This window comes from Herpailurus yagouaroundi, unplaced genomic scaffold, assembly GCF_014898765.1.
Source record: "Herpailurus yagouaroundi ecotype Mexico unplaced genomic scaffold, PumYag 139, whole genome shotgun sequence".
NCBI classification, from domain to species: Eukaryota; Metazoa; Chordata; class Mammalia; order Carnivora; family Felidae; genus Herpailurus; species Herpailurus yagouaroundi.
Genome location: NW_024412394.1, coordinates 2362057 through 2381919, shown reverse-complemented (window position 1 = coordinate 2381919; position 19863 = coordinate 2362057). Strand labels below are relative to the sequence as shown.

Genomic DNA, 19863 nt, shown 5'->3' with positions numbered 1-19863 from the left:
ATCCTGGCCAGAGAGTCTGGGAACGGAGTAAGGGGGAGGGAGGAAGGCCCCGCGTGATCCACGGATGGGGCGGGGCCGCGGTGAGGGCAGGGCCACAATGTGGGAATTCGCTTGTAGCTTGTAGGAGGTGTCCTGCCGGAGATAGTGGAGTGGGGCGGGGCTTGGTGAAGGGGTGGATCTTTGCCTGTGATCTACACCTTCCTTCCTCCACACTTCCTGAAGTAGTTGGGCGGGAGGTGGGGTTCCTGAGTGGATGTGAGGGATTCTGTTGTTTTTTTTTTTTTTCAATGTTTATTTTTGAGGGAGTCAGAGCGGGAGCAAGGGAGGGGCAGAGAGAGCGGGAGACACAGAATCCGAAGAGGCTTCGGGCTGCCCCCAATGCAGGACTCGAACCCACGAACCATGAGATCATGGCCTGAAGTGCGTCGCTTAACTGACTGAGCCACCTAGGCGTCCGAGAAATCCTGTTGTTCTTCAGGATCCAAGTATCATTTAATTTTATCTGATTTCCATGTTATGTGTAGATCACAAACTTTGCGATAGGATTTGGTCACCATTTACCAACCTGCCTTGATGTCACCTCTTCCACAGGCCATCAACCGCCATCATTAAGGTTTCAGTACTCTAGAAATATTTGATGCACAACTATCCCTCAGCTATATGGCCAAAGGCCTTGCTGTGAACTTCCTCACAAAGTCCAAGAAGCCCACTTGCTCTGGTTGTTTACAAGGAGCAGGGAGTGGCTCCACCTCCCAAGGTTTCAGTTTTAAGGAAATTTGCTGGAGGAGGCAGACTTCTACTGAAGTAGCAGGCTAGGAGGAATCACTACAGAGGATAAGAATAGAGAGGGGAGAAGAGCTCCACAGCACCCCACAAACACCACTTTGGGTTCCAGTTTGTGTTTACCATTCTCCCAGCTTCTGCAGTCACACACACATCCATTCATTCAATCAATCTTTGCTGAGCACCTGAGGCTGGGGTTTCAGGGAAGAAAACAAACACCTCATTGTTGCTGACACTCCAGTGAGGAGAGACAACTAATAAGTAAACAGTAGAATGTTTGATTGTGGTGAGTGCTTTCAAGAAGAATATAGCAGGGAAGCAGGGGTGGGGGAGGTGAATTTAAATAGGTAGGCAGGCAAGATGAACCTGAAGAAGTTAAGGGAGCAAGTCAGGTAGAGAGATCTGTGGGGAGACATTTCATGCAGAGGGAGTAGCACATGCAAAGGCCCTGAGGCATAAGCATGACTGGAGCAGAATGTACTTGGAGAGTAATCAGAGAAGAGATCAGAGAGGTAACTGGGCCAGGTCTTCTGAGGCCTTGAGATCAGAAAGAGGACTTCAGTTTTCACTCTAAGTAGTATGGTAAGCATAGGAATATTTGGTTTGTTTAAGTAATCTCTACACCCAATGCAGAGCTTGAACTCATGGCCTTGAGATCAAGAGTTGCACATTCTACCACCTGAGCTGACCAGGTGGGCATGGTAATGGTATGGTAAGCCATAGGAATATTTTGAGCTGGATCTGATTTTCATTGGAGCCAAACTTTTGTTTTCTCCAAAATAATTTCAAGGGAGCTGTTGGGAAAGACTAAGGAGTATCTCTCAGATAGTGACTGCTTTGCAGACACCACATTAGCAGAAGTTTTGTGCAGACACCTCTGTCTCAGGTTAGCTGTTCTAACTTCATAAGAGAGGTTTTCAGTCCTCAAATGACCAGCTGTTGGGAGGACAGGCCCTGACAAGTAGCGGGTAGGGTCAGGAATGCTAAATAGCCTTCAGTGACTTGCCAATCCTCAACTACCAGCTTTACCCTCTGGTGGTGGCTCTGGCTCATGCCCACCAAGGTCTGCATTCTAGCCACTGGGAAGGAGAATGGAGGGGAAAGTTCTGAGAGTGGTTTAAACAACCCAGGGGGATCCTGGAGACCCTTTCATGGGATTCTGATGTCATTACTATTTTTATAATACTAAGTTGTTATTAATTTTCTTTTCCACTCTCGTATTCTTATGAGCACAAAATGAAGTTTTCCAGAGGCTGACAGGTGATATTGCAACAGAATGAATGCAGAACCACCCCCCTTGGTTTAGGGGGAGGATATCCGGGCTATGAGCAGACACTTTTTAGATACTAGCAGTAATAGCTTAGATGCATTTTATTGGTTTTCTTTCAGAATCCTACAAAAAGCAAAGTTAAAAACCAAGTCCCTGGCAAGAAAGTGAACACCTCCTCTTTCCCGAGACCCCCCCCACCTCTTCCCCTGTTCCCTAGCTGTGTCAGTACTAGTTTCATGGGCATGGAGGGCTTGCTACTTTCATCCCCCACCAAGTCCCAAAAGGGAAAAGACCTACCACCTAGCAACCCCCTGCCCCTCAGCCCCATCCCCCATGTTGATCCTGGTTACAGAAAGCCAAGGTAAGAATTATTGCGATCCAGTAAGAGTTCTGAACCCCAGAAGGCCATGGCCAGGGCACAGTCCATGAAGAATGCTTCGTCCTCCTGCTCGGTGCCCCCTTGGAACCCTGTTGGGCCCAGTACCTGGGAGTAGAGAAAGAAATCAATGAAAACCCATCACCTTCAACCCAATTGCCCCAGGAACAAGAGAATCAAGGCTGACACATAAGGTTGAGCAGGTTGTACGTAGCACAAAGATGCCCCATCTAAGCAGGCACCGTTATCCTTATGGACATCATGTATAGGTCTTATATTTATCACAGACATTTATTGTAAACAGGGCAAGCAGCCTCCCTGTCCCACATTCCTGCTGTTACCACCTCACTCCCAGAGGTCAGCTGCATACTCTCAGTCCAGGGAGAATCAGAGGTCAGGGCTTTATCCGGTAGCTGGTGCAGATAAATACAATCAGACTTGAAGGGGCAGCGGCCATTCCCCTGCATGAAGAACCGACATCGGATCTGGCTATGAGAGGACAGAAGGAGAGAAGACCATTACTTCAAGCCCTGTTGCCCCAGGAACAAGGAGCACTGAAGGCTGACGCGTAAGGCTGGGTAGGTTGTACGCAGCACAAAGGCACCACTTGTACGCAGTCACCACTGGCATCATAGTGTAGATTTTACATTTATTACAACTATTTTCCAGCAGATGGCAGTAAAGTGTCTTAAGGGGGGGGTGCCTTTCTCTAAGTCTCCACAAAGTTCATTTGGGCTACTGGGCATCTCTTTTCCTTCTTTGAACTAAGTTTCAACAATACCACCAAGAAAAGATAATCCTAAAACGTGTCTCTGTAACCAACTTAAAACAATGTCCTGTTCTGAGGAGTGGGCTTATGATTTGGTAATTGCTAGCTAATGAAATGAAATTGATGCCCTTTCTCTTCTTCCTCCTCCTATTTACTCAAACCTGGCGTCAGAACCCCCTCCATCTGGATAGCCTACAAAAACCCCACACGCAACCTATCTACATTTGCCATCAGCTTCTTTCTCTTCACCCTCATGGGACAGTGACAGTCCTGGGACCACCTATGCTGAAAGTATTAGGCCTCTTAAATCTTCCTTCTAACCTCATGGTCACTTGGCCACTTCCTCTCAATACCCCACTTCCCCCATTCCTTCCAGTATGCACTAGGAGTCAGAATGCTTGGCTTCAAACCCCACTTTCTCACTTAAGTCCTACAGACCATGCCTCAGTTTCTTCTTCTGCGCATGAGGATCTTAGGACGCCCTACTTCACAGAGTTTATAATGTGCAAAGTCTGTCATATATAATAAGCCCTTCATCTACATCATCTCCTATCCTACCTGGGCCTGGGTGCTCCCTTTTGGCTTAGACAACTTCTAAAGACTCCCGACTGGTACCCCAGATGCCAATTATCTCCTCACTTTGACCTGTCTCTGCCTGGAGTGCTCTCACTTTTCTCCTCCAGAGGAGCCCCCTCCTCCAACCCACAGCTCAAATACTTCCTCCTCTGTGAGACTCACCCAAGAGCCCAAGAGCTTTTCCCCACTTTGTTGAGTCAGCTGTTATAGTTCACAGCAAAATCCGGTGCCTTCTCAGCAAGGTCGAATGTGTCACAGGTGGAGACAAGACCTTCTTTTTTGATCCCACCCTTTATCCAAATAGACTTTGCATATGTAGCATATAATAAGCCCTTTGGGAAGGTGAAATTAAGAACCTGGAATTGTAGTTAATTCCAGATCTGGATGTATGCCCACCCTCCACAAGAGATTAAAACCTACTGACTTTTTCCCTGTCTCCAAGGGCTGCCTTTTGGTCTCTTTCTCAGAGACCCCATGTTTTCAAAGATCATCTACACAAACAACATTCATATCAATTTATCTCCTTGCTTAAAAAAAAAATCAGAAGTAAAAGCCAAGGAGGGTTTCTCATTGCACTGAGAAAAACAGGTACCCTGCATTGACCTTGACCTTGAGCCAGGCTGGAAGGCTTGATCTGCTGTCTCGGTCACTCATCATTATTTATTGGGCTTTCTGAAATAGTGGAAATAGCTCACATCCTCGTCTGCCCTCTCTATCATTCTGAACTTCCGGGATTTGGGGGATCCCAGGCTGGGAACCACGGCTGAGCCAGAATGGAGCAGAGGCTGTCTTCTCCTCTTCCCTAACCTGGGTCATGGTCCCCCTGCCAGCCTCACCTGGTCCGAGCCTTGAAGTTCCTGATGAGTTGCTCCTTCTCAGCCCCCTCGCTCACCCAGAATTTGTGGGGGATGATGTAGCTGGAATGGACACGGCACTGGGGACAGGCCCTGCCGAGGCGGGAGTGGGAGAACAGTCACAAGCCCTCACCTCTCTGAAGTGTCTCCCTCCCTCCCTCCCTCCCAGGCTCCTCCTGACACTGACTTGATGACAGCCAGTGGGAAGTTCTGTTGGCTTTTCCGCCAGGTGCGCAGGCAGCCCAGGCAGTGGGCGTGGGTGCAGTTGGGTAGGATGCCGAAGATCCGCTCAGCCTCTGGCTTGTCCCACACCTTGTCCATGCAGATGCCACACACGACGTCCCGACTGTCCTGCTCCCTCTGCAGCCACACACAGGGTCAGGGCACATCCGTGTCCACCCCCTCCCCCAACGCATACACACTGCCATCCCCAATACAGCCCAGGGACCATATAGCCCTCCTCCAGCTGGCCCGGGCATCTCAGAGGTCCAGCATGGCATCCTCTGCCACTGCCCCTCCCCCGCTACCTGCTGCAGCTCCAGGCCCAGGCTCTGAAGTGGGGCCATGAGCTCCCGGACAGGGTCTGACTTAGGCTGAGGCTCCTGGGAGTAACAGTGATCGTCGTCAGCAGCTGTTGGGGAAAACTGGATCCATTCATTCATTTACTCATTCGTGTAACATCTGCTGAGTGTCTGCTGCACATAGAGCTCTATGGGCATGCAAAGTCTTGCCCCCAAGTAACTGGGAATCCAGTCAGAAGTGTAGGTCTCTAATACACCATTTACAGCTATCCTGTCCTATACAGCAGCCGCTGGCCACATGTGGCTATTGAGCACCTGAAATGCAACTACTCTGAACTGAGATTTTGAAGCTTAGTACCAGAAAAGACTCTAAAATATTCCATTAATAACTTTTTATGTTGATTACATGTTGGGATGATTTTGGATATATGTTTTTTGATATATTGGGTTAAATAAAATATAACATTAAAATTAAATTTCTCCTGTTGCTTTTTACTTTTTGAATGTGGCTCCTAGAAAAATGTAAATTTCAGGGGCACCTGGGTGGCTCAGTCAGTTAAGCATCTGACTCTTGATTTCAGCTCAGGTCATGATCTCATGGTTCGTGAGTTTGAGCCCTGCATCAGGCTCTGAACTGACAGCACAGAGCCTGCTTGGGATCCTCTCTCTCTCTCTGCCTCTCCCTCTCTCTCAAAATAAACATTAAAAAAATTTTTTAATGAAAAAATGTAGATTGCATATGTGAATTACAACCACTTTAGAAAACAGCTGGGCACGTCCTGAAAATATTAAACATGGAGTTACCATGCGACCCAGCAATTCTACTCCTAGGTATATAGCAAAGAAATGAGATACACGTCCACACAAAAACTTGTATACGTGCACGCTTACAGCAACATTATTTGTAATAGCCAAAAAACAAAACAACCCAAAGGTCCATCAACTGATGAATTAATAAAACAAAATGTAGTATTTTCATATAACAGAATAATAGCATTTGACCATAAAAAGGAATGAAGTACCGATTCGTGCTATAACATGGATGAACCCAGAAAATGTGATGCTAAGTCAAAGAAGCCAGACACGAAGGGCCATATAGTGGGATTCCATTTATATGAAGTGTCCAGAACAGGCAAATCCATAGAGACAGAAAGTAGACTGGTGGTTTCTAGGGGCAGGGAGGAGTGGGGGAGAGGGAGTGGTTGGCTCATGGGTTTCCTTTTGGGGTGGGGAAAATCTTCTAAAATTAGATAGTGGTAATGTTTGTAGAACTCCGAATATACTATATCAATTCTTTTTTTTTTAATGTTTTATTTGAAAGAGAGAGAGAGAGAGCAAGCAGAGAAGGGGCAGAGAGAGAAGGAGGGAGAGAGAATCCCAAGCAGGCAGAGCCTGATGCAGGGCTCGATCCCACGAACTGTGATTATGACCTGAGCCAAGATCAAGAGTCGGTCGCTTAACCAACTGAGCCACCCAGGCATCCCTGAATATACTATATTACATTGGATTGTATACTTTAAACTGGTGAATTTGTGACTTATATCTCACTAAAGCTGTTAAATTATATAGGTGACTTGTGTTCCAGCTGGACAGCACTGAATTAGAATAATTTAAAAAAATAACTGCTAACATTTAGTGTTTACTCTGTGCCAGGTACTGTGTGCTAAGCACATCACATTTATGAATTCACTGCACCCTCACAAGACCTGAGACAGGTACTGTTATCACTGAGGACACAGAGGTCCAGAGAGGTTAAGTGACTCATCCGAGCCCACACAGCTACTAAGTGGCAGAGCCAGCATTTGAGACTAGGTGGTTTGACTCCTCAGGCACCATGAAATTCTGCTTCTAGCACACAGACAACAACAGAGCTGGAAGTAAGCTTCCCTCTAGCTGGGAATCTTGAGGTGGGAAAGAGGTAAAAGGAGATATAAACCTTGCTCAGAGACAGCACAGGAACCCTGGTCTCAGATCCCACTTGTGCCCACCTGCAGGGCCCCTGATGACTCACATGATGGTGACGGGGACTTCCAGGAACTACCATCAACCTCCTCCGCCTTGCCGGCCAACCCCACCAGGCCAGGCTCCATACCCCAGCAGGCCCCCGGCCAGTCCCAACCCACAGCCACAGAGGGCAGGTAGGTGGGCTCGGAGCCCCTGCGGGTCAGCCCCAGCCGGGGTCTTGGCAGGGTGACACGTGGCTCCGAGTGGCGCCGGCCCCATTCCAGGTGGCCAGGGGGCTGAGGGTGCTGATAGCTGCAGTGGGAAAGAGAAGAGTGAGGAGACACAGCTAGATCCGCCAGGGCTCAGAGCTAGCTCAGCCTAGAAGTCGGAACTGAGAGGGGAGAGGAGGCTTTGGGAAGATGCGTGGTCCATGAAGGGATGATCCTTCCTGTGTCCCCCACCCTATTCCTTATTTGAGGACAAGGGCTGCTTACCTGCATTGATCTCTGTGGAAGCAGAAGCCTCGCTGGAAGTATCTGCAGACCTGGGACACCTTTCTGTCTTGAGCGATGTAGCAGCTCAACCCCCAGCGACAGGCCCCTCGGGCAAATGTCCTAAGAGATTGTCTGAGTCATGCTCAACCTCGTTTTAGTTCCTGCCTTTGTAATCCTTAGAGAGAGAGGCTGTAGGATAGCTGAACACGGGCTCTGGAGTTGGTCCTGTGTTCAAATCCTGCCCCTTCTAGGGAGCCCTGGGTGGGTAACTCAAACTTTCCTAAAGCTTGGTTTCCTCACTCTTAAAAAAAGAGGGCACCTGGGTGGCTTCATCAGTTAAGCATCTGACTCTTGATTTCAGCTCAGTTCGTGATTTCACAGTTCATGAGATTGAGCCCCGTGATGACAGCATGGAGCCTGCTTGGGATTCTCTCTCTCTCTCTGCCTCTCCCCTACCTGTGTTTCCTCTCTCTCTCTTTCAGAACAAACAAACAAACAAACAAACAAAGTTAACAATGCCTCTTTGTTACCTCAGAGTTGTTGCAAAGTTTTTGTTTTTGTTTTTGTTTTTAACATTTATTCATTTTTGAGAGACAGAGACAGAGCATGAGCAGGGGAGGGGCAGAGAGAGAAGGAGACACAGAATCCGAAGCGGGCTCTAGGCTCTGAGCTGTCAGCACAGACCCCAAAATGGGACCTGAACCTACAGAGTGTGAGATCATGTCCTGAAGTCAGATGCTTCACTGACTGAGCCACCCAGGCACCCTGCGAGGGGTTTTTTTGTTTTGTTTTGTTTTTTAAGGTTTTGCACGAGGCACTTAGTGAGTGCTCAGTAAATCATAGTGATTACTATTCTGTCCTCCAAGTACAGAGTCTTGTAGGTTCTGGAATCAGAACTCTGGGTTCAAATTCTGCTACTAGGACCAGCTTCATGGGCATGGATATTTAGTCACACAGGGGCCCGACACTTGCTTTAATGATCTGCTGTTGCCCACCTGAAATGATTAAATTTTTTAACAAGGGCCGTGATGTTCATTTTGAATGGGGGCCCACAGATTACACAACCTGTTCTGCCTGATACTGCTACTTCTTGGTTGCTTGAGCTTGGACAACCTTTTTATGCCTCAGTTTCTTCACTTGTAAAATGGTGATAATATTTGTACCTATTTCATGAGGGATGTCAAATGTAAATGAGATAATATATGTAAGACACCTGGCCTATAGCAAGCCCTCAATAAAATAATAGCTGTTGTCTTCCTCATCATCACTATTACAGGGGCTTTTGAGGGTCAAGGTGGGAGATGGAGAAGGGAAGGAGGAGGCTGGGTTGGACAGGTGTTTGTTAAGAATCTACCACATGTTCAGGCCTGGGCCAGGGCTCTGGGACAGCGGTCCACTTTTGTCATGTGCTTCCTTGCCTGGAGGGCGAATGAGGCCACACATGAGGTGGCCAGGGCATCAGGGATGGGGACAGAGGCCTTATTCTAGTCCCAAGAGAACACAGATTGCCAACCCGAGCTAAGGGTCTGCCATAGACTGGTGGGCACCACTCCCTCAAGAATGTCCAATGGTGAGAGGCCCCAGCAGAGAAGTAGGCCGAGGGAAAAAAAGATGGGCGACAGGACTTGTTGGTGAGGGTTCCAGATTGTGGGGCACGTGGTCCTTCATCCACAACGATGGTGTGGAACTCCTGGATGAGGAACCTGCCTATGGAGCTCCTGCTGAGGTGACAGAGCACACCACCAAGAAACCAGGGCCAGGACTAGCGGGAGGAGAGTGGGTGCTCACCTCAGACACAACATCTCAGGGGATGCCAAACAAACAAACAAACAAAAAACCTCACCAATAAAAGAAATCATATTTTAAAGATCAAAATTAACGCAAAAAAAATCTACACTGGACAAATATCAAACTTTTAAACAAAGAGAGGGTTCAATGCCACACAAGCTATTTGCTTCCCCGGCCCTGCAAGGACACAAGTAACCAGGACAAACACAGACCGTGAAAAGGGCTCAGACAGAAACAAATGGCTGGCAAGGTGGGCACTCGACAGGGTGGTCAGGGAAGGCCTTTGAGTGTAACGTAAGATCACTAAACAGTACTTTTTGATGATAGTACTATGTAATTTTTGCCATTTAATTCAGAGGAAATGCAAAGAATTCAGTGCCCCAGCAGAACAAATCCCCTTTCATTCCCATCCACTTATTTATGTGAACAAGATTTCATAGTGCTTCCATTTACAAAAACTGAAAATAGAAACTGATGTTGGGGCACCTGGGTCGGTCAGTCAGTTAAGCATCTGACTTCGACTCAGGTCATGATCTTGGGTTTGTGGGGTCAAGCCCCATATCGGGCTCTGTGCTGACAACTCAGAGCCTGGAGATTGCTTCAGATGCTGTGTCTCTCTCTCTCTCTCTCTCTGCTCCTCTCCTGTTCACACTCTCTCTCTCAAAAATAAATAAACATTGTAAAAATTAAAAAAAAAGAAATTGATGTTGAATGTTGGCTTATTCTAGCAATAAGTAATATTTATATCCATGGATACATGAGCTTTCTGGGGAGCAGAAAAAAAAAAAAGCAACTTCCATCTACCTCAGGAGAAAATTTTCTAAAGAAAATTCTTTGTTATTTAGTAATTAACTGTTCAGGTTATTTGGATCAGTTGAGTACTACCAATAACTAAATCCAGCAAAAAAAAATTAATTCTGTTTCACAAATATCTTTGTTGCAGAAACATAATATTGTGATCAGCAAAAGACAGCATCTGAGAATAAAAATATGTTAGGAGAAAATTTGGGGGGAAAGTGAAATGGAGGAGGCATGCAAGGAGAAAAGGGAATTATGTAAAACTCTAAGAGCCTGTATATATATTTTTTTCTCTTTTTTTTTTTCTTTTTCTTTTTCTTTTTTTAGATGGATGACATTGGACGCATGGAAAGAAGAATGGACTTATTCACATCTAGCCACTTACCTGCCATTACTGGTCTGCCTACACAGCAAGTGTAGGACCCAAAGCAAGCAGGATTCAGATTTCTACCCAGAGCTACAGCCTGCCCCAGCCCAGTGCTCTGTGGTGCCTTATAATCATCCTCACTGCCTGGCTTGGAAAAAATGAGAAGCTGCTACAGGAAGACTGAGGGCAAGTTCTTGTGGGCTGAGGGCTTTGAACACATCCCTCAAAATCTTGCCTGAAGGGCCAGCCTTGGAGAGGAAAGATTCAGAAATGACAAAATGCATTTGATTTAGTGATGTAACTTGTCTCTAAAAACATCTTTTAAAAATAGCTTCTGGAATTTTTTAAAAAAGTAATTGTTTTATTTTATTTAATTTATTTATTTATTTAAAAAAATTTTTTTTTCAACGTTTATTTATTTTTCTTGGGACAGAGAGAGACAGAGCATGAACGGGGGAGGGGCACAGAGAGAGGGACACACAGAATCGGAAACAGGCTCCAGGCTCTGAGCCATCAGCCCAGAGCCTGACTCGGGGCTCGAACTCACAGACCGCGAGATCGTGACCTGGCTGAAGTCGGACGCTTAACCGACTGCGCCACCCAGGCGCCCCAATTGTTTTATTTTAAAATGGGACTATTTGTAATACTTTAGAGATGATCATCTTTTGCAACAATTTACATTACCACGGAAACCAGTAGGTAACGTGAAGTGTGGAGGGGACCTGCGGTTGTCCAAATTTCTTTTAGGAGGTTTGTGGAAGGTGCCTGGTCTGCTCTGTTTCTGCTCCCAGTTACCATGTCGGGGGAGTAAACACGAAAAGACTGGGTTGGGGGAAGGACCGGACCAGTAGGTGACAACCAAAGTTCAGCAGGGCTGGGGATGGGGGAGGTGGAAAAGAAGAGTCACCATGGAAGGGGGGTGATCCTAGAGCAAGAGCCAGTAACCCTCAGAGGAAGGGTTTTCAGGTCTCCTCTTCAACAATGGAAGCCTCCAGAAGGAGAGATGTGCTAGGAAAACTTTGCCTTTCCCTAAAGACCACCAATGAGGCCAACTTCCAGGACTGCCAAAACAGGGGCCACCAAACTAACTCCTGAGAGGCTCGGTGACAGGAGGTCTCCAAGCATGTCCCCGGGGGGCTCAGCCCCTTGGATGAGGCACAAGAAAAGGGGCTAGGGGCTTTGTGATCAAAGCCACATTTGAGTAACTCTTCCTTCTATATTTTCTTCAAGCCGTGTTGTGTATTGCTTACTGTATGTGAACGTATTAAAGGCTCTGGTGAGCCCCGCAAAGGAACCTATTTGATTTCACCCAGCATTGCTTAAACCTATTTTTATCGTTAATTGTTTAGGCCCTCCACCCCCACACTCTTAACGTACTGATGAAACACATTTTGTTTTTGGAAATGTCAAATTAGTTCATTGAATCCTCAAAACAAGCCTTAAAGTCAGGAGTCATTTTTTGTTTGTTTTGTTTTCAAAAGCTGAGGCTCAGAGAAGTAAAGTAACTGGCCTGGGCCCCGGAACAAGAGCCAGGACCGTACAACCCAGGTGCCCTCATTCAGCCCAATCATCCTCTAAGCAAACAAGATTGACTTGTCAGGGGTGAGGTCCGCCGGCTTTGGGAAATTTCTCAAGTCAAGGTCTGAGGCCAAGGAGGAGGGACAGAGCAGCAGGAGATCATAGGTAATCCAGGCCTGGGGAGGCAGCCAAAGGGCCTTGGTGTTTGGGGTGCTGGAGCCTTGGACCCCTGAGTAGTGAGCCTGGGGAATCAGGACTGCACTGTGAGGGGGCTGGGTACAGGAGGAGGGACTGAGGAATTTAGGGTTGGGTATGGTACAGGGGGAGGTGGAGCCTGCCAGATGAGCCCTCTGACTGGGGTTTTTAGAACTGAGGGCCCAAACTTAGTCTAGGCTGTCACCTTCCTGGCCCTGTCCAAAGCTCAGGAAGGAACAACTGATAATCTCCTTCAGTAAACATCTGTGCCTCCCTCTTGCTACCTAGCTGCCTTTCTTCCCAGCCTGGGAAAACCACTTCCCTCTGAGACCCTAAGATCTACAAGTATCCCATCCTTACCCAAATTTCAGTTCTCTCTGGGGGAACTGAGCTCTTCAAACTGTTGGTAAAATGAAGTTAGGCTAAGGTATGAATGTTTGAGCCAGCATGCCCCAGAGAATGACTCTCTAATGGTGGAATGTTCAACCTGATGTGTTTTCATTTAAATGTTTATGAACACCTGGCTTCATGCCAAGTTCTGGGGCTAGAGAAGTGACCAGGGCATTGGATCCCACCCACAGGGAGATACTTGGTATTCCTGGACAGAGAAACCTTTGCTGGGTGGAAGAGAAAGAAGGCAAGTGGGGAATACCTGTTCTAAATGATCAGACCCTGAGCTAGCCCGGACTCAGCTGTGCAGCCTTGGTGTGCCTTTTCTCCTCTCTGGTCTCAGTCTCCTCCTCTGGACAATGAGGGCATGGGAAATGATCTCTAGACCCTTCTAACATTGGGGTGGGGCAAGGAAACCCCTCCTCCCCCTGATGCACCCCAAATTCTTAGAGACTGGGCTTTCAAAGGCCAGGCCAAACCTCAAAGACTTTTCTCCCACCTTCCCCATGTACCCTGAGGCCCATACCCCTACCTGCATGGACGCTGGGAGTGGGGGCTGCTCTCTTTACCATGGCCGCTGCCATCTGACTCTGTGGGGTCCATTCCAGCTGTAGCCACTAGTGAACGTCAAGCAGGCCTGCCCCAATGCTCCTTTATCCCGCCCTCTCCAGGCCGGGCCCAAAGGAGGAGGGGCTCCACAGCCAGGCCTGCCCCTTCCCTTGGCCCCAGGCCTGCAGGAAGGAGGGATGGAGGGCAGAGGCAGGATGGCTGGGAGGCTCTGGGGTTGAACTGCCCAGTCCAGGCTCCAGGTTGTGGGGGGGGGGGGGGGGGGCCCGAGGACCTTCAGGGATCCCTAGGTGATTACTGAAGGAAACTGGGGAATGGGTTAAAACTTTAAGGGTCCAGGAAGGCAGGATAACTTGGGAGGAGATATAAGGACCTGGGACCCAGGGCCAAAGTTCTCAGAGGCTCGAGTCTTGGGGCTGAGGAACTAACTTGTGGTATCTGAGGGAAGTTTATAATAGAGGAGGCCAGAGGGGGTCCTCCCCCAACTCCAGGCTACATAAACTCCACAGGTGGAGCTGAGGTTGGTGGAGAAATCAGAGGGTGGGCTGGGAGGCTTGGGAGCCTTCGGGAGATGCTGTGAGCCAGGCATGGGGTAGAGGGAGGCCTGTTCCAGAGGGGCCGTGTGCTAGACAGATCCAAGAGACTCTGGGGACCTGCCTCCAAGACCAAGATGTTCTTTCTAGAAAAAGTCACCATGGCCTGGTCTGTTTGCCATTGAAGCCAGTTTGCTATCCTGATTGTAAGAAATTAGAACAGTGTTGGTGCCTCAGAAAGGGCTACCATGAGAGGTGGCCAGGAGGGGGCTTGCCCAAAGCTTTATTCAAGGAGGACACTTCGAGTTGGATGATACTAAATCCGCCAAGCAGAGCTCCCTCTTGGGCAGCATAAAGCCCTGGTGTGTTCAAAAGCTTGTAGGGGGGGAGAGCAATGGGCTGGGCCCATTGAGGATGGGGAGATAGGGCAAGGGGGACCATGAGCTTTAAGAGTCTTTCCCTTCCCATTCTATTTCTTTTATTTTTTAAAGTAATCTCTACACCCAACGTGGGGCTCAGAGTCACAACCCCAAGATCAAGAATTGCATGCTCCACTGACTGAGCCAGCCAGGCACCATCTGGTTCTATTTCTCTTTCTTTCTTTCTTTCTTTCTTTCTTTCTTTCTTTCTTTCTTTCTTTTCTTTCTTTTCTTTCTTTTCTTTCTTTTCTTTCTTATTTTTAAATGTTTGCTTGTTTTTGAGAGAGAGACAGAGAGAGAGAGAGAAAGAGAAAGTGGGAGTGGGGGAGGGGCAGAAGATCCAAAGCGGGCTCTGCTCTGACAGCAGTGAACCCAACATGGGGTTCAAATTCATGAACCATGAGATCATGACCTAAGCTGAAGTCAGACACCCAACTGACTGAGCCACCCAGGTGCCCCTGGTTCTATTTCTAATACCCCCTCAAGTCCCATCTAATACCCCCTTAACTCCTCCAGAGCCCCTGTTGTCTCCGCTAGACTGCACTGACCTGGGTGGAAGAGAAGCTTAAAAAGACCAAATGAGAGGAATTCACTTAAAAGTTAAAGCAGAGGGGCGCCTGGGTGGCTCAGTCGGTTGAGCATCCGACTCTTGATTTTGGCTCAGGTCGCAATCTCACGATTCATGGGTTCAGGCCCCACTGACAGTGCAGAGCCTGCTTGAGATTCTCTCTCTCCCTTCTCTCTGCCCTTCCCCTGCTCTCTCACTCAACATAAATAAGTAAACACTTTTTATAAAGTTAAAGGAGAAGTTTTAAAATTAAATTTAAACAACATCTTGTATCTATCAGTAAATTGAGACCATAGACTGGGAAACCAATAATCTTGGACATCTTTGTTATTTCTTTTACTTTTGCTGGATCGAAATTATTTATAAGGCCACTGCTTTAACCACTGAGCTATGGAGCCCATTTTGGATCAAAATTATTATTTTTTTAATTTTAAGTTTTTATTTTAATTCCATTTAGTTGGCATACAATGCAATATTAGTTTCAGGTGTACAATATAATGATTCAACACTTCCGTAAGTCACTTGGTGCTCATCACAAGTGGCCTCCTTAATCTCCATCACCTGTTTCACTCATCCCCTCCCCCCCCACCTGCCCTCTGGTAACCGTCATTCTCTATAGTTAAAGAGTCTGTTTCTTGGTTTGTCTCTTTTTTTCTCTTTGTTCCTTTGTTTTGTTTCTTAAATTCCACATATGAGTGAGATGGTATGCTATTTGTCTTTCTCTGACTTATTTTGCCTAACATATTCTCTAGTTTCATCCACATCATTGCAAATGGATCAAAATTATTTTTAAAACTTTGGGGGGTGTGCCTGGGTAGCTTGGTCGGTTAAGCATCAACTCTTGATGTCTGCTCAGGTCATGATCTCAGGGTTCATGAGATTGAGCCCCGCATGGGGCTCTGAGCTAACAGTGAGGAGCCTGCTTGGGTTTCTCTCTCTCCTCTCTCTCTGCTCCTCTCCCACTCTCTTTCTTAAAATAAATAAACTTGAAAAATGTTTTATAGGTGCTGCCAATCTTCCCTCTATGGAGACTATGTCCATTTAAACTCCTACCAACAACATGAGAGTGCCTGTTTTTGCACACCCCTGCCAACACAATGTTATCAAACTTGCTAGTATTTGTTAATTTGGTAATTAAACAAACAGTATCTCATTTAGTTTGAATTTATATTTCTCTATGAATGAAATTAAGCATCTTCTCATATGTTTGTTTTTAAAGTAATCTCTACACCCAACATGGGGCTTGAACTCACGATCCAGAGATCAAGAGTTGTACACTCTACCACCTGAGCCAGCCAGGCGCCCCCTAGCATCTTTTCATATGTTTCAGAGGCCTTTCTTTCTCTATTGATTTCCTTTGCCCATTTTCCTAACAGGTTGCTGACATTTTACTCACTGATTTATAGGTGTTCTTTATTTATTAAGGAAACTAGTTCTCTGATTATGCCACACCTTTTTTCACATGGTTGACTTAAAGTGTTTTATGGTTTTTGCCCCAGGAAGAAAATTTTAAGATGTATACATAGTAAGATTTTTCATTTTTTATCTGATAGACTCTAAGTTTTGTATATGCTGCATGAAAACTAGAAAGCTTTGTGTATACAATACATTTTGGTCTATCCACTTTATATAAAAATCTTTCCCCATGTGTTTCTTCTAGTTCTTTAAAAATTTTTTTTTAAGTTTATTCATTTTTGAGAGAGAGAGAGAGAGAGAGAGAGAGAGAGAGTGCGAGTGGAGGAGGGGCAGAGGGAGAGGGAGACACAGAATCCAAAGCAGGCTCTGGGCTCTGAGCTGTCAGCACAGAGCCTGACACAGGCCTAAAATCCATGAACCTCGAGATCATGACCTGAGCCAAAGAAGTCGGACCCTTAACTGACTGAGTCACCCAGGTGTCCCAAGTTCTTTTTTTTAAAACATTGTATAAATATATCAAGTATATCCATTGTCCTGTTGATGAACACTATTTCGTTTCCAAGTTTTTGTTATTGCTGCAGTCAAAATGCATAGGAGTCTGTATAATTTAAAGGGTCTCACTTTAGGGTGTGTGTCAGGTTGGCTTCTCCAGTAAATACATTTGGAGGTTTACGTGCAGGACACTCACTAGGGAGTGCTCTTTGGTACAACAGCTGTAAGGAATTGGAAAGAAGCAAGATGGTATGGAGAGAAGTTAAACTGCATTGCAGTTACAACAGAAGCCTCAACTCTGGAGCTGGGGTGATTCTTCAGGCTGTCCCAAACTAGTTCAGGGTAGGCACGCCTGGGTGGCTCAGTAGGTTAAGCGTCCAACTTCGGCTCAGGTCATGATCTCGCTGTTCCTGAGTTCAAGCCCCACCTCGGGCTCTGCCCCACTGACAGCTCGGAGCCCGGGGTCTGTTTCAGATTCTGTCTCCTTCTTTCTCTCTGCCCCTCCCCTGCTTGTGCTCTCTCTCTCTCTCTCTCTCTCAAAAATAAACATACATTTAAAAAAATTAAAAACGAAACTAGTTCAGGGTAGCTTGGCTTCATAGCCCAGTGTTAGCTATAGGCTACCCCTGGGGGTGTGCTTATCCTGGGCAAGGCAACTCCTTTGAGCAAGAGCACTTTCCTGAGAGGAAGTCAGCTGTGAGCCCAGTGGCCATGGAAACTAGTGCCTGGGTTCTGGGCGGTAGAACCTCTTGGAAGCTCCACAGCCTCCATAGGCACAGTCACATTTTGTGTTTTTTTTTTTTTTTTTTTTTTTTTTTTTTAGACAGACAGGGAGACAGAGAGGGGGACAGAGGATCCAAAGCAGGATCCAGGCTCCAAACTGTCAGCACAGAGCCCAACACCAGGCTCAAACCCATGAACCAGGAGACCATGACCTAAGCCAAAGTCAGACGCTCAACTGACTGAGCTCTTCAGGCACCCCTAGATTTTCTAGGTTTTGCCAACTGGTTTTTCAAGTGGATTATACCAATTTCTATTCCCTTCTCAGCATATAAGAATTTGTACTGCTATTCTTTCTGTCGACATCTTCTATGTTGGTCTTCCATACTATTTTCTGGGATATTTCCATAGATCCTTCTTGAGGTGCAAAAATGATCTCTTTGATGGTGTCTAACCTGTTTTGTTTTGTTTAACTCTTTTTTTTCCCCCTTTTTTCCCCCTGGAAGTTCCAGGTATTTCTTTTAAAATGTTTCTTTTTGGGGGGCTTAGTTGGTTAAGCGTCTGACTTTAGCTCAGGTCATGATCTTGCAGTTCATGAATTCAAGCTCCACATCAGACTCTCTGCTGTCAGCAGAGCCCCCTTCAGATCTTCTGTCTTCCTCTTTCTCTGTCCCTCCCCCACTCTCACTCACTCACTCTCTGAAAAATAAACATTAAAAAAAATGTTCCTTTTCTTGGGGGTGTCTGGGTGACTCAGTTGGTTGAGTGTCCTTGATTTCTGCTCAGGTCATGATCCCAGGTTGTGGGATGGAGCCCCACGTTGGGCTCTGTATTGAGTGTGGAGCCTACTTGGGATTCTCTCTCTCCCTAATAAATAAAAATAAAATAAATACAATGTTCATTTCTTTCTTAGAAAACAAACTGCTCCTTATAGTGTTGATTTTTTTCTTTGTATTTTTTTTATTTTTTATTTTTAACGTTTATTTATTTTTGAGACAGAGAGAGACAGAGCATGAACAGGGGAGGGTCAGAGAGAGGGATACACAGAATCTGAAACAGGCTCCAGGCTCGGAGCTGTCAGCACAGAGCCCGACGCGGGGCTCGAACTCACCGACCGCGAGATCGTGACCTGAGCCGAAGTCGGATGCTCAACCGGCTGACCCACCCAGGCGCCCCGTTTCTTTGTATTTTTTAAAAATATAAAAGTTATTTATGATTTTACTTTTTTTATGTAATCTCTACTCCCAGTGTAGGGCTCAAACTCATGACCCCGAGATCAAGAGTTGCATGCTCTCCTGACAGAGCCAGGTAGGCGCCTTTATTTATTTATTTATTTACTTACTTTTTTTTTTTTAATTTTTTTTTGAGACAGAGAGAGACAGAGCATGAGCAGGGGAGGGGTAGAGAGAGCAGGAGACACAGAATCTGAAGCGGGCTCCAGGCTCTAAGCTGTCAGCACAGAGCCCAATGCGGGGCTCGAACTCACAGAGTGTGAGATCATGACCTGAGCTGAAGTCGGACACTCAACCAACTGAGCCACCCAGGCGCCCCTATTTATTTCTTATAATGTATTCAAGTTATATTTTTGGATGTCCTGGGGGTTCTAATTTCACTGGTTGTTATGGCTACGTATTTTCATGCAGGATTATTTTCTTCATTTTTATAATTTTGTGGGAATTCTCAACTGCCAGTATGTGTCCTCCAGAAAGGTTTTGCATGTTTCTTCCAGGCTCCCCAGGGATATTACCAGCCTGAGACCCCATTTCTTCCTTCCTTCCTTTCTTCTTCCTCCCTCCCTCTCTCTCTCTTCCTTCTCTTCCTTCCTTCCTTCCTTCCTTCCTTCCTTCCTTCCTTCCTTCCTTTCCTTCCTTCCTTCCTTCCTTCCTTATAAGCTCCATACCCAATGTGGGGCTTAAATTCATGACCCTGAGATTAAGAGTCACAGGCTCTGCTGACTGAGTCAGCCAGGCACCCCTCTCTTTGTATTTTTTCTCTCACTCTTCCTTCCCTCCTTCGTATTTATTTATTTTGAGAGAGAGAGAGAGAAAGCGAGCTTGAGTAGGGGAGGGGCAGAGAGAGAGGGAGAGAGAGAATCCCAAGCAGGCTCCACACTGTCAGTGCAAGAGCCCCTAACATGGGGCTTGATCCCAGGAACCATGAGATCATGACCGCAGCCAAAATCAAGAGCTTAGTTGGCTGAGCCACCCAAGCACCCCTTTCTTTCTTTTTCAAAAAAATAATTTCAGAAGTTTTAAAGAACTATCACAACGATAGTATCTTCTAATTCTCTTAAGGTTGCTTTCTTCTCTTTTAGTCTAAATATTTGATTCACTTATTGTCCTGAGCATCATTAAAAGGAGACTGGGTGACTATTGCTCCCTAAGTTTTGCTCACAGGTAAAAAGCAAATGGCCTAAGGCCCTGGAACAGTATGCCTCATTCTAGCTGAGTGACCCCAGCCACACTTGCTAATCTCTCATTGTGCCTCACCTGCAAAATGGGCAGG

At 46.4% G+C, this 19863-nt stretch overlaps 1 protein-coding gene and 1 long non-coding RNA gene across 4 annotated transcripts; one reads left to right on the top strand and one right to left on the bottom strand.

The window, feature by feature from the left end:
* Window positions 1–367: 367 nt before the first annotated feature.
* Window positions 368–10870, top strand: LOC121029339 (uncharacterized). 2 transcript variants are annotated; one of them, XR_005789685.1, is made up of 5 exons: window positions 368–485; window positions 2173–3007; window positions 6803–7026; window positions 7144–7287; window positions 10501–10870. It is a non-coding gene; the product is annotated as an uncharacterized LOC121029339 (long non-coding RNA). The 2 variants fall into 2 exon arrangements; XR_005789684.1 differs by having other exon boundaries at window positions 368–613.
* On the bottom strand, window positions 2392–13388 carry LOC121029337 (E3 ubiquitin-protein ligase makorin-1-like). 2 transcript variants are annotated; one of them, XM_040473297.1, is made up of 8 exons: window positions 13176–13388; window positions 7588–7707; window positions 7161–7405; window positions 5156–5259; window positions 4816–4988; window positions 4611–4721; window positions 2774–2918; window positions 2392–2537 (listed from the first exon to the last, which is right to left on the bottom strand). In XM_040473297.1, the coding sequence occupies exons 1-8, from the start codon at window positions 13244–13246 to the stop codon at window positions 2400–2402; spliced, it is 1107 nt and encodes a 368-aa protein (XP_040329231.1). In that variant the 5' UTR covers window positions 13247–13388; the 3' UTR covers window positions 2392–2399. The 2 variants fall into 2 exon arrangements, with proteins under 2 accessions (XP_040329231.1, XP_040329232.1); XM_040473298.1 differs by having other exon boundaries at window positions 2800–2918; window positions 13176–13387.
* Window positions 13389–19863: the final 6475 nt, after the last annotated feature.